General features: G+C 47.2%; 1 protein-coding gene across 1 annotated transcript in view; it reads right to left on the bottom strand.

Annotated features, from left to right (window-relative positions):
• Positions 1-12,859, bottom strand: part of CLPTM1L (CLPTM1 like) — a 55,780-nt gene extending 42,921 nt beyond the window's left edge. Inside the window, exons 1-3 of the mRNA XM_074987893.1 lie at positions 12,604-12,859; positions 3,718-3,818; positions 2,107-2,296 (exon numbers count right to left, since the gene is read on the bottom strand). Coding sequence (XP_074843994.1) covers positions 2,107-2,296; positions 3,718-3,818; positions 12,604-12,786 — 474 coding nt within the window. The 5' untranslated portion in view covers positions 12,787-12,859. The remainder of the gene's footprint in view (positions 1-2,106; positions 2,297-3,717; positions 3,819-12,603) is intronic.
• Positions 12,860-13,252: the final 393 nt, after the last annotated feature.

The raw sequence follows: 13,252 nt of genomic DNA on the forward strand, positions 1-13,252 counted from the left end.
GCCCAACCCAGAGGTTAAACGTACTATCACTAAGTGTCAGCATTTGAACATGAAGACTAGAATTATCTTTCATGGAGTAGGTTTCTGAGCTTTTGGAAAGGTTTCCTCTTTGTAAAGGATTTCAATTACAAATGCATTTTCAGGCTGTCATGCAATAAACTGTGCACAAAAATCTGCTTGTCTTTTTTTCCTTAAGAACAATAACTCAGACTGTTAAATATGGGCGGTGGGCATAACACACCAGGGAAAGCTAAACCTCCCCAGAAAGGATATTGCACATCTGCCTCTGGAGGCAAGCCAGTCATTACCTTTACAGCTGTGCCAGCCGTGCCCCCCTCACTGTGCCCACTCCTCCCCTTCCCTGGAGGCCTCCCCTCACTCCCCGCCTCTTCCCACTCCACTTCTCCCTTTCCCCCAAGGCCCTCTTCCTCTCCCGTCACTCTTGTCTCTCCATCCTTGCCCGGGAGAGCAGAAACAGGACTTTGCAGGAGGGTGTAAAGACATGCAATGGCAGGAGGGCCACCCTTGGGGGAAAGGATGAAGAGGTACTAGCAGCAGTTGAGGGAGCCATGGGGAAGGGGGACAAACGTGAGCCCTGTGAAGATATAAGTGCATACCCACGCAGCTGCAAGGCTCTACTGGAACCACAGCAGCAAAGGCAGCAGCATGACAGGCCATTGCTCCCAGAAGCCAATGCCCCTTCCCTACAGCTCCTCTGGCATGGCTGTATTGCAGCCAGCCCCGCCCACTAGTGGGGGCACCAGACTTAGTGGCAGCTATCCCTGCTTGCACTAATCCATAAAAGCACCTCACACAGGAGTCCCTTCCGCACAGCAGCCTGTGTCTTTTGTCTGGCGGTATGTGAGCTCCTCGCACATACTAACTCAACCAGGGCAGAGGCTGGTGAGCCTTGTACCCTCCCCAGTGATTGGTGTCAGTAGAGCCATGACAAAAAAGCCTCTGTTTCTGCCACTGCAGTTCCTGCTAGAGCCCTGGAGCTCCATGGGTATCAATTTATATAGGCCAATATAAATTTTGTATCAGCATGGGGCTCTAGTGAAGAGGTGCAAGCTGCGCACAGCCTTGGAAAGGACGCAGAGCAGAAGTGGGCCTTGGGCAGAGCATGGTTTTGGAGAAGGCAGGGTGAAGCAGGATATGGCACCCCGACTTCTAGGAAGTGTCTCGTACTCCCACCCAGCTTCTCCAATTGCAGGAGTTCCATGCTGAAGCCTCCCGCTCAGTTCCTGCTATGGTCCAAACGAACAAAAGCTAAAGGACAGCTTTTGATAGCCTTCACTGGCAACTGGTATGATAGGTATATCCAAAGAGCTTGAAGGCATCTGCAGGAGCTTAAAGTTACAACTATTTTGTGAATTTTGTTATAGATGGAAAGAATGTGCACATGGATGGAAAAGATCAGAAGGAACATTGCTCCATCCCCACTCACAAAGATAGGAAAGATGGTTACAAGCACCATCGATCTACTGGCAACCACAAGGGTAAGAAGTTAGATCCTAAGGCAGTGCTTATCAATGTGAAAAATTTGATAGTCCTTTATTCACAGCCAAATATTCACAACCTCCCACTTACATACATACATACAAATAAATAAATAAATAAATCCAATTATAACAATGAGCATAAACAATTTGACAGTGTAAATCTTTCAAAAAATACTTGAACTGGATAGGTAATAGCATGTGCTATGAAGGGGTGAGATTTTCTTTGCTTTCAGACTGTAATAAAATTTTCAAAGTCTTAGAATCCCTAATTTATTTTTACAGCAATCCACCCTCCAGAGGTCAGGCTGATTAAAAACATCCAAAAGTCTTAGCTATGTATCGGACATCAATTAGATCCATTCTCCTCCCTTTTAAATACTGCTACTGCTTTGATCAGCCCTCCTCAATCCACTCCTGACAACCTAAATACTATCTTCTAGTTCTTGCATGTTGTACCCACCTGCTCTTACTATTTTAAAAAGTCATTTGATATTTTATTTCTTTTTCTCTTTACAAAATACTTTATGTCTATTGTGGTGTCACAATAATGAACATTTTCAGATGCCCTTTTTATGCATTTTTGCCACCAAGGAATAAAACCTACCTGAGTGGTGGATTCTCCAGTGAGAAGATTAACTTCTTCTGGTTTAGGGACCATGTATGTTGTCAGAGGACTTACTATGTGCACCTGTTTGCCATCGTGCCAAGGTAAAATGCCAGCATGATGAAGAAATATGTACGCATACAGTGTGCCATTGTTTCGCGTTTTCTTTGGTACAGAGACATTGACTGTTCTAAAATAGAAGATAATTATAAAATATCAGTGTTGTCAATTATAAAAACAGAATTCTTATTACTTTTAAATAATTACAACTTGCTTTAAAAAGTGTTTAGAAAGGCTGAATAAAAAAAAAGTATCATCACGTGACAAGCCACCAGATAATCTGCAGCAAAATACATTAGTGATAAATTGTTAATTTCACTGTTGCCAAGTACTTAGTGACAGTGAAATTCCTCTTCAGACATGGTAATTTATAAGCACAGTCCTCTGGAAAAACTGTACCAAGAAACAGTATATTTTCATTTTTTTAAATGAGCTGAAGTTGAAAAATTACTCCCTTTTACCATTGACACTGAATGGCTTAAAGGTTCATACAACATGATTATAAAATATGATGGCAGATTAAAAATTAATTTGAGGTTCTAAATAACACAGTTTACTGTCTCAGTATTCTCACTTGAGTCCTCAAGAACGAACTTTAAATATTTCTCTAGTTTTGTCAGAGTCAGAGAATGTAACTTTCAACAGTGACTTCAGTTTTTAAATCTAGAAAAACCTATTCTTGCTCTATCCATACTTCTGTTAATTCTGCCATAGACTAGACTGGCACTGAACATTTCCAGACACAGAAGCATGACACACCACTCTATGACCAGAGGTACAGGACTTCCAATTTGGGGGGTTAAAAGGAAAAAGTATGAAATATAAAAGATGTGTAACATTTTAAGTCATAAAAGTGTGATTCTGTTTTAGAATGAAAAGGACATTTTATCCCATTGACGTTCTTTAAGTATACAGTTTAACTGTTTACTTCAGTTATACAATAATATTAACTAATTATTTGTAAGTAATGCACAGCTAACATAGGGAATTATTATTCCATGACTGTATTAAAGACAAAAGTAAACAGTTGCATGAAGTGCATCAGTGGAACTGGAGTAGATTATATTTCTTCCTAATTATATTTTCCCTTTCATATTCAGATCAACTGAAGATGATGCCCAAAGCTCATAAAAGATTAAGATACAAGAATATAAATTAGTATACAGTGGAAAACAAGATGAGCTACAAATTGCTACTGATATACTATTTGAAGTACAAGTAATTCCAGTACAAGAATCGAGATTAAAGCAGCACTTCAGTCTCCGCTTTAGATTAAATTTGTGACCATGCCTAATATTTTGACTGACTTACAATTAAAACTATTATTTTCTTTTAAATAAAACCTGAATTTCTACATGCTGCACACTGCATTAGCTTTGCTGGTGGAAAAGCCATCAAATGAGTCAGCAACAAGTCACTGTCTCAACATGAAAATACTGTTACATAGGTGAGATATGCCTTAATTCAGTATCACTAACGTGAATCACATAACTATTATCCATTGGAGACGATACTTTTGTAGGAATGCTATAAAAGTTTATAATACTTTACCTTTCAAATCTGGATTCAATATCAAAATCCTCAACATTCAAAATCAGATCTATATTACTCTCAGCACCAATGTTTGATCTTGTGGTAGTGTATACACTTAACTGAAATTAAAAAGAAGAAAACAATCAGAGCACAGACAAAAGTGTTTGTTAGATGACACCAAGGGCATGTTCTACCTCTTCAACAAAGCTATCCTATGTTCATCCATAGTGGGTGGCATCATCACTGTCAAAGGTAATAAAGCAGAAAAGAGATCATCCATGGAGAAAAATAAATTATAAAACATTTCCAAATAAAATTACATATAACTTGCTCATCACTGATCACTACAGGAATACAAGTTGAAACTCCAAAATCAGTGATCCTCTTGTCTGGCTGGGCCACTGATCTTCCAGCACCAGAGTGTCCTGAGGCCATCAAGGAGGAGGGGCCAGTTAGATCAGGGTCCGAGCCCAGGACAGCCACATCTGGGTTAGCAGCAAGGGGGAGGCCAGCAGTAGCCAAGGAGCCTGGGTCTGGGAGCAGCAGTGAGAGAGCAGTAGCCAGGACTGGAAAGCTGGCATTCCAGGCCAGAGAGTGGCAGCCAGAAGTGGGTGGGAAGCCGCAGTCCAAAAATGCTGGGGAGTAGGAGGCTGAGAAGCCAGGGCCAGGGCCAGGGCCAGGACATGGCAGCTGGAGGCTAAGCCATGGCTGGGGAAGCCAGGTGGGTGGGAGGGTTGGCAAGTCACAGGCAACACTGGGAAGGGAGCCCAGGAGCAGGGATTGGAGTCCAGCAGGGGTGCACTGACCTTCCCTGGTCTGGCACCACTCGGACCAAGGAGATTCAAGCTGTAATACAACAATGCCAGGAGAATATTTGTGAGAGAGGAAAAATTGGAAAACATACCCCACAACAAAACACCATTAAGTTTTTGGACGTTCTTTTTTAAGGTAAAAAGAATAAACACAGTTCCTCCTTAAATACTATTACCAAGAACAATGCTCAGATGGAATAATGCATAGCACCTTCAGGCAGCTGTCTGGGTGGACAAGAAAGATACCCCTTTCCCCAAATTGAACAACAAGTCACATTAAATCAGGTGAATTATCAGGCTGCATCCTAGTATTTGCTGCTATGGGTGAATCAGAGCATACTACAGCTTAGAGATACCCCATTAGTCAAGTTGCAGAGCGCTGTGCCATGGATCTAAAACATTTAACCCTTCTAAGGTGACTAGATGGGGTTCCATCTCTTTTTTTCCCCCAGTTTTTTTTTTTTTTTAAAGTTTGGAAACAAGACATTTAAAACAAACTAAGATTTCAAAATCAGACACCCTGAATTTCTGTCAGAATTAACATTGCCTGTGCATCCTTAAGCCCAAGATGACTCAAGTACGTATGCCTTACAATACCACCTTAAACCACACAATTACATGCTACTTCTATAGAATACCACCACCTTGCACCAATATATTTCTTTTCATATATTTCTTTTCCAGAGGTGATCCTGGCAACTACAGGCCAGTCAATCTGACTTCAGTACTGGGTGAACTGGTTGAAACTCTACTAGAGAACAGAATTGTCAGACACATTGATGAACTTAATATGTTCCGGAAGAGTCAACACGGCTTTTGTAAAGGGAAGTCGTGCTTCACCAAACCATGAGAATTTTTTGAAAGGGTCAAAAAGTATGTGGACAAAGGGGATCCTGTGGATATAGTCTACTAAGATTTTTAGAAAGCCTTCGACAAGGTCCCTCACCAAAGGCTCTTAAGCAAAGTTAACTGTCATGGGATAAGGAGGACAGTCCTCTCTTGGATTGCTAACTGGTTAAAAGATCGGAAACAAAGGGTTGAAATAAACAAACCGTTTTCAGAATGGAAAGAGGTAACCAGTGGTATCCCCAGTGGTCTATAGTGGGACCAACTCTATTCAACATATTGATAAATGATCTGGAAAAAGGGATAAACCATGAAGTGGTGAAATTTGCAGATGACACAAAATTATTCCAAATAGTTAAGTCCCAAGCAGACTGTGAAGAGCTATGAAAGGATCTTAACAAATTGGGTGACTGGGCAACAAAATGACAGATGAAATTCAATGCTGATAAATGCAAAAGTAATGCACACTGGAAAATATGCTAACTATACATATAAAATGACTGGTTCTGACTTCGCTGTTACCACTCAAGAAAGAGATCTAAGGCCGTGTCTACACTAGCCAAAAACTTCAAAATGGCCATTTCAAAGTTTACTAATGAAGCGCTGAAATACATATTCAGCGCCTCATTAGCATGCTGGCAGCCGCAGCACTTTGAAATTGTCGCGGCTCGCAGCCGCGTGGCTCATCCAGACGGGGCTCCTTTTCGAAAAGACCCCGGCTACTTCGAAGTCCCCTTATTCCTATCTGCTCATAGGAATAAGGGGACTTTGATGTAGCCGGGGTCCTTTCAAAAAGGAGCACCGTCTGGATGAGCCACGCGGCTGCGAGCCGCGACAATTTCAAAGTGCTGCGGCTGCCAGCATGCTAATGAGGTGCTGAATATGTATTTCAGCACTTCATTAGTAAACTTCGAAATGGTCATTTGCATGGCAATTTTGAAGTTTTTGGCTAGTGCAGACGTAGCCCAAGAGTCATTGTGGATAGTTCTCTGAAAACATCCACTCAATGTGCAGTGGCAACCAAAAAAGCTAACAAAATGCTGGGAATCATTAAGAAAGGAACAGATAATAAGACAGAAAAGTTGTGTGTACACTATCCCAAAACTTCAAAATGGCCATTTCGAAGTTTGCTAATGAAACGCTGAAATACATATTCAGCAACTCATTAGAATCCCGGTGGCCACAGCACTTCAAAATTGCCAGGGCTCATCCAGAAGGGGGTCCTTTTTGAAAGGACCCCAGCAACTTTGAAATCCCTTTATTCTTATCTGCTGATGGGAATAAGGGGATTTTGAAGCTGGTGGGGTCCTTTTCAAAAGGACCCCTGTCTGGATGAGCCACGCAGCAGCAAGTCACAGCAATTTTGAAGTACCGCGGCCATCGGCATTCTAATGAGGTGCTGAATGTGTATTTCAGCGCTTCATTAGTAAACTTCAAAATGGCCATTTGCATGGTGTGATGGAGTGGGGGATACCTGTGTGTGTGTGTGTGGCTCACAGAGGGTGTGGGGCTCCTGCTGAGGGTAACCCTGACAACCAGGTAACACCTTTGTACTGCAGACAAAGAAGGAGGTGGAGCCTGAGGGGGTTTGAATTGGAACTGGGAGTTGGAAGCAGTTAGTCTGGGCTGGGAGAGAGAGAGAGACAAAGGAGGGGGCAAGGCCCCAGCTCTGGGGGCCCCTCGGGGCCTCCTCTCCCCAACATGGATTGGACTGGCTGTCTCTGCCTGCTGTACTGACTCCTCTGTATGATGCTGTGTCCTGTCGGCTAATAAACCTGCTGTTTTCCTGCTGAGTGAGAGACTCTCCTGCCTGTGGACAGGGTGCAGAGCTTGGGGGACCCCAGAACCCCATCACACTGGTGTCAGAAGTGGGATGTTCTGCACCCCGAGGATGGAGCATCCAGCAGTAAGTGACCGGGGCCCCGGAAGAAGTGGGGCCTGCGAGACCCAGGTGTGCTGAAGGGCAGTGAGGTGCAGTTCCCCAAGGCGGAGGGGCCTGCGGCCGAACCCAAGCAACTGCGGTCGTGGTCCTCGAGAGGGGGTGTCACACCCGAGGAGGGGTTACTCCTGGGAATCTGTTGGAGTCGGTCCCAGAAGGTGGAGGGGCCGAGAGCCCAACCCCCAGGAACAAGTGACCCCTGAGGAGGCTGACGCTGAATGAGTTCTTCCCAAGACAGTGTGCTCATGGTCCTTGAGAGCGGGTGTCACACTGAAGAAGGGGTTCCTCTGAGAGTCTGTTGGAGTCGGTCCCAGAGGGCGGAGGGGCCTACGGCCTAACCCTGGGCAGCTTGTGACCCGCAAGGAGCCTGGCACACTGAAGGGATTCTTCCAGGAATCGTGGGGTGCAGAGGGCATCAGCCTGAGAGCCTGCAACCACGCTGAGCAACTCCGCTGTGAAGTGGCAGCACCTGGAAACCGAATCGAGATTAAAGGAGCTGGACAAGGCAGCGTGGATGTGCAGTGGCAGAGCTGAGGGTTAAGGAAAATCCTGCAGAGGTGAGCCCGGATCGGGGCAGGGAACCCTGGACTGCATGGAGCTCTAAACCGAGTGGCCTGCCGCAGCTCAAGGAGGGGAGGAGCGATTCCAACCCATCATCTACTAGTGGCCAAGACAGACCTGCGAAGAGTTTTCCAGGCCTGGGCCAAGGAAGGTCCCTGTGTGTCTGTGCAGGAAAGCAGCTGATCCACTGGGAATGGCAAGTTGTCTGTGAGAGAAGCTGCTTCACCTTCTGTGTGTGTGTGGAGACCAGCCGGGGGGCTGGGACAAAGGAGAAAGTATCTCCCATTGTCTGTCTGTGTTGAACAGCAGCAGCAGCCTGGGGAGAGAGCAGAGCCTGCGTTTGGAAAAGGTGCCAATGAGGAAACTAGCCCATTGTCTGAGGAGGATTCCTCAGCCTAGGGTGGCTGGAGAATCCACCAGAAAAGAGCATTCCAGGTATGTCTCTGAATCCAGCCATGGGGGCTGGAGCAGAGGGAATGGCTCTGGGATGGGCAGTGGTATCCCTGCTAAGGACACTGGTCCTTGGTGCAAGAAAAGTGCTTCTGCTTCTGGGGAAGTGAATCCTTTGCCTGAGCCTGTGGGGGCTCAAGATGGAGCCAAAATCCCAGAGCTGGATCTGAGGGCAGCTGAAGCCCAGATGGGAAGTGGGCCTACCTCTGTGTCTCTCAGGGGGGATAATGCTTTAACTTGGTCTAATCCAGTTAGTATAATCAGGGAATCCCAGAGACCAGACGATTCTGGTACTTGTTCTTTGCCTGATGCTGAGGTGTTACTGGGAGGGGGTGAGAGGACTCTGTCCTACCAGAGTCATCCTCTCGCCAGGACACAAAAACAGACGGGCAATGGAGTTACGCTGACTGATGAAGATAAAGGAGCTGGTAGCAGAAGGGAGGAAAGGGACCCTAACCTTCTGTCCGGTGGTACTGGCCGTCTGTCTGGAGGGGGATTACGTGGGAATCTGCCTGATGGGCCAGAAGTGATCCTGGGTGTAGGTAAAACCCAGGAGCTGGTTGTGCCTCAAGGGAGCAGTGCCCCTGTGGAGACAGACAGGGGTGAGTTATTGTTTGGGGGAGCTCTTGAGGAAGAAAATTTCCCTGAAACTTTTCCTGACCCGTCTGTGGGGACTGCAGAAAATGGGAGTGAGGTGAAGGAGAGTGAACAGGAAAGGTGCTTGTCTGTAAGCACCAGAGCAACCCTTTGCCTGGGGAGAAGTTTGTTTCAGCTCCTGATGGCCAGGACCTGCCTGAGTGTGAAACCACTGGCTGTGCTCTGAAAGGGTCCAAAGCAGGCAGTGTAAAAGTTTCTCAGGAATTGAAAGTTGGTGCAAGTAAAGTGAAAACTATCAGGGAATGTGAGCAGCCCTGTGAGAACCAAGTAAAACGGCTGCACCATCAGTCTCTGTAGGATGCAGAAAAGGGCCAGCAATTCCCCATCTCCAGATGCTAGAAACACTTATATTCTCACACTGGACTCCAATTCTGATTCCATGGGGAGGCAGTAGTTGGAGGTGGAAGGACAAAGGAGCTTTGGGCCTGGTGGGCCAGTAAGGGATAAACAGGGATTCCTTCATGTGGATTCTGTGTCTGGGACTCACAAAACAACTCTCAGAAAGCAGTTTGGTTTGCAAATTTCCAGACTGGCAGGAAGGGGGCCATCTCCCTAAGATCATCAATGGCCCAGCTCTTGTTAAAAGGGAGGGCACACCCAAAGAGATCAGATTTCCACCCCAGGGGGCAAGAGAGAAGATTAAAACTTGATGGTGCTAAGAAAGGCCTCAGCCATTTATCCCCAAAATACCAGATTCTCAAGGAGGTTACACAAAAGTTGTGGTCTACCAAAGAGCAACGTAAATGTACAGTTGCAATGGGTTTGTTCTGTTACTCACGCTAACTGCTGTAACCAAGGGGTGCTGCTACCAAAAGCTGTAGAATTGTACCATGCACTAAATGTTTAAAAAAAGCCATGTGACATAATGACATTAATGTAGAAGCATAAATTGTATGTTAAAGGAGTCTGTAACTCTAAAATGTCACCATTGTTCCCTGTAACTAGTCTTGCAACCTCTGACATAAGAAGGAACATTCCAAACCTATTGTGTGGCATGGAAGGGGAAACTGAGGCACACAACCATTTTGGTGGTCTGGCTAAATGCCAAGGATGGAAGCATTTGTACCTTCTTTTACTGGACTGTAACTGAATTCCAAACATTGGCTGAAGCAGCTGTATGGGCTCTGCCTGCCCGATTTAAGAACGTGGCTAACGAACCGGGGCTAAAGCAGGGAGACCCACCAACCTGAGGGAACTAAAGGAACTTGTCCGGCTGCATCACATAAAAAGGGCCAATACCAAGCTCCTAAGTTGGAGCCTCCCCCAGCAGAATTATGACATGGAGGTGGTGCACATCAAGGGGAGCACTAAGGGTGCAGCCGATGCCCAATCACGAGGGGAGGGCCCCAAACTTCCCCAGGTCACTGGCTAAGTGACCCCGCTCAGTTCGGTCTGGAAGCGGGGAGAGATGTGATGGAGTGGGGGATACCTGTGTGTGTGTGTGTGGCTCACAGAGGGTGTGGGGCTCCTGCTGAGGGTAACCCTGACAACCAGGTAACACCTTTGTACTGCAGACAAAGAAGGAGGTGGAGCCTGAGGGGGTTTGAATTGGAACTGGGAGTTGGAAGCAGTTAGTCTGGGCTGGGAGAGAGAGAGAGACAAAGGAGGGGGCAAGGCCCCAGCTCTGGGGGCCCCTCGGGGCCTCCTCTCCCCAACATGGATTGGACTGGCTGTCTCTGCCTGCTGTACTGACTCCTCTGTATGATGCTGTGTCCTGTCGGCTAATAAACCTGCTGTTTTCCTGCTAAGTGAGAGACTCTCCTGCCTGTGGACAGGGTGCAGAGCTTGGGGGACCCCAGAACCCCATCACACATGGCCATTTCGAAGTTTTGGGATAGTGCAGCCATAGCCAAAACGTCATAATACCTCTGTATAAGTCCATGGTATGTCCACATCTGCAATACTGTGCGCATATGTGGTCGCCCCATCTTGGAAACGATATATTGGAATTGGAAAAGATTCAGAAAAGGGCAACAAAAATGATTAAGGGTATGGAGCATCTGCCATATGAAGAGAGATTAATAAGAGTGGGACTTTTTAGACTGGAAAAAAGATGACTAAGGGGGATATGACACAGGCATATAAAATCATGACTGGTGTGGAGAAAGTAAATAATGAAATGTTATTTACTTCTTCTCACAAACACAAGAACTAGGGGGCCACCAAATGAAATTAATAGGCAGTAGGTTTAAAACAAACAAATAGGAAATATTTTTTCACACAACACACAGTTAACCTGTGGAACTCCTTGCTGGAGGATGTTGTGAAGGCCAAGACTACAGTAAAGTTTAAAAAATAACTAGATAAATTCATGGAGGATAGGTCCATCAATGGCTATTAGCCAGGACAGGCATGGAGGGTGTTCCAAGACTCTTTTTGCCAGAGGCTGGAAATGGGCAACAGGGAATTGATCACCTGGTGATTACCTCTTCTGTTCATTCCCTCTGGGGCACCTAGTATTGGCCAATGTCAGAAGACAGGATAGTGGGCTTGATGGACCTATGGTCTGACCCAGTATGGCTGTTCTTAATTATCCCTTCTAGCCATGGCATCTCTGAAGTTATTTGGTAAAGAAGTTTAAATATTAATAGACAATAAAGGATGGTCTCATGATTCAGGCAGCTGGATTCTATACCCTCCTCTGCTACAGAATTTTTATGCTACTATAGAGCAGTCATTTACCCAAGTTTAGATAATAATTGTGTGCCCCTCATTTCTGAACGCCCAACTTGAATCATTCAATGACAGGTTTGCAGTGGTCAATTTGAATGTGCTTTGAACACGTAAAGCACAATAAAAAAAACTATTCTGAAAAAAATCAAGCCCTTGGTGTCTCAGATGTGAAACTCCAACACAGCTAATATGGTGGAACCTGATAATCCGGTCTAACTGGGACCACGGGCAGATCAGACTATTAAAAATCCAGATAAACCAGAAAATGGAGAGTGGGGCTGTCACCCTTGGGTGACACTGACAACTGGAGATCTAGCTGCTATCTGCCTCAAGTGTGTGATGGGTCAGTTAATATAAAGAAATGGATAACAGAGGGCCTGTTAAACAATTTCAGGTCTAATGTCTGACAATTTTGGCCCTAATGTCTCTGGGCCTCTGTTCCTTTATCAGCACAACGGAGAGAGAACATTCCACTTAATAACCACCAGAATATTAACAACTTCCGGTCGAAAGAAATGGTTTGCTAGAAAACAATACTGTCCCATTGATTGTACGGCTAATGGAATTTAGATTCTAGCACCGGGCATGCTACTTATTACAAATGCGTTTTGGAAGAAAGAGTCCAATGCCAGGCTAGTTTGCCTTACTGCAGTTGGGGAAGGAAGCGCTGAGATGCGCCTCCGGGGTCACAGCTCTTTTCCGCGCGGCACTTTGTCGTCCACTCGTTCGTTGGTGCCATCCACTCTTGTTTCTCTGCCCCGCCCGCCCGGCCGCAGCACGCAGCCCAGACTGCAAAGTACCAGCCCGGCTCTCCCCTAATCAACTGGGGGCCCGACCCCGCTGACTATGGCAGAGCTAGTGCCCGCCACGAACGCGCCGGCAGAGCCTCGGGCGGGGGGTGGAAGGGGGCAGCCAACCCCGCCAAAGGACCAACTCCCGCGCCAGCGGCCTGAGGCGGGGTCTCACCTGCAACTTTGGCCGGCGGGCCAGATACGGCCAAATGCAGCCCACCGCGCCCCCCTCCTTAGGCAGCCCCGAGGCTGGGCAGGGCCGCGTGCAGACGATCCCGTACATCACCCAGCACGTGTGCGCCACGTACACCGCGAACACCCCCACCACCAGGCTGGTAAACGAGCTGCGGCTCAGCATGGCCGCGGGGCCGGCTCACCCGGGCCGCTCGGGGCCGCAGACCGCCCGCATCCTCGGCACCGCCCAGCCCCTTCGCGACTTCCGGGAGGCACCGGAAGCACATGATCTCGCCCCACCTCCCTTCTTCCGGCCGAATGGCCTCGGTGAAGAGTGACGGGGGCCTGTTGCCTGCCGCGGATGGAAACCCCGCCCCCACCGGCCTCGGCCCCGCCCGCAACTGCTACTCACGCGCCCTGCCCCCTCCCCCTGTGAGGGGCTGGTTGTTGGCGGGGCGCCGCTGCCTATTGGCCGCCCAGGGAGCGGGCGGGCGGGCTCAGCCTCGTTTCCGCGCTGATCCAGCCCGTCATCCGCTCAGACGGGGGCGGAGTCAGGATTGCTGGCGTCATGCTGAGGGGTGTTGGGCTGGCGCCCTTGTGCCCGCGGGGGTTGGGGGCGGGACGGTATCTAGAGGTGTGATTTGTATCAA

This window comes from Carettochelys insculpta, chromosome 2, assembly GCF_033958435.1.
Source record: "Carettochelys insculpta isolate YL-2023 chromosome 2, ASM3395843v1, whole genome shotgun sequence".
NCBI classification, from domain to species: Eukaryota; Metazoa; Chordata; order Testudines; family Carettochelyidae; genus Carettochelys; species Carettochelys insculpta.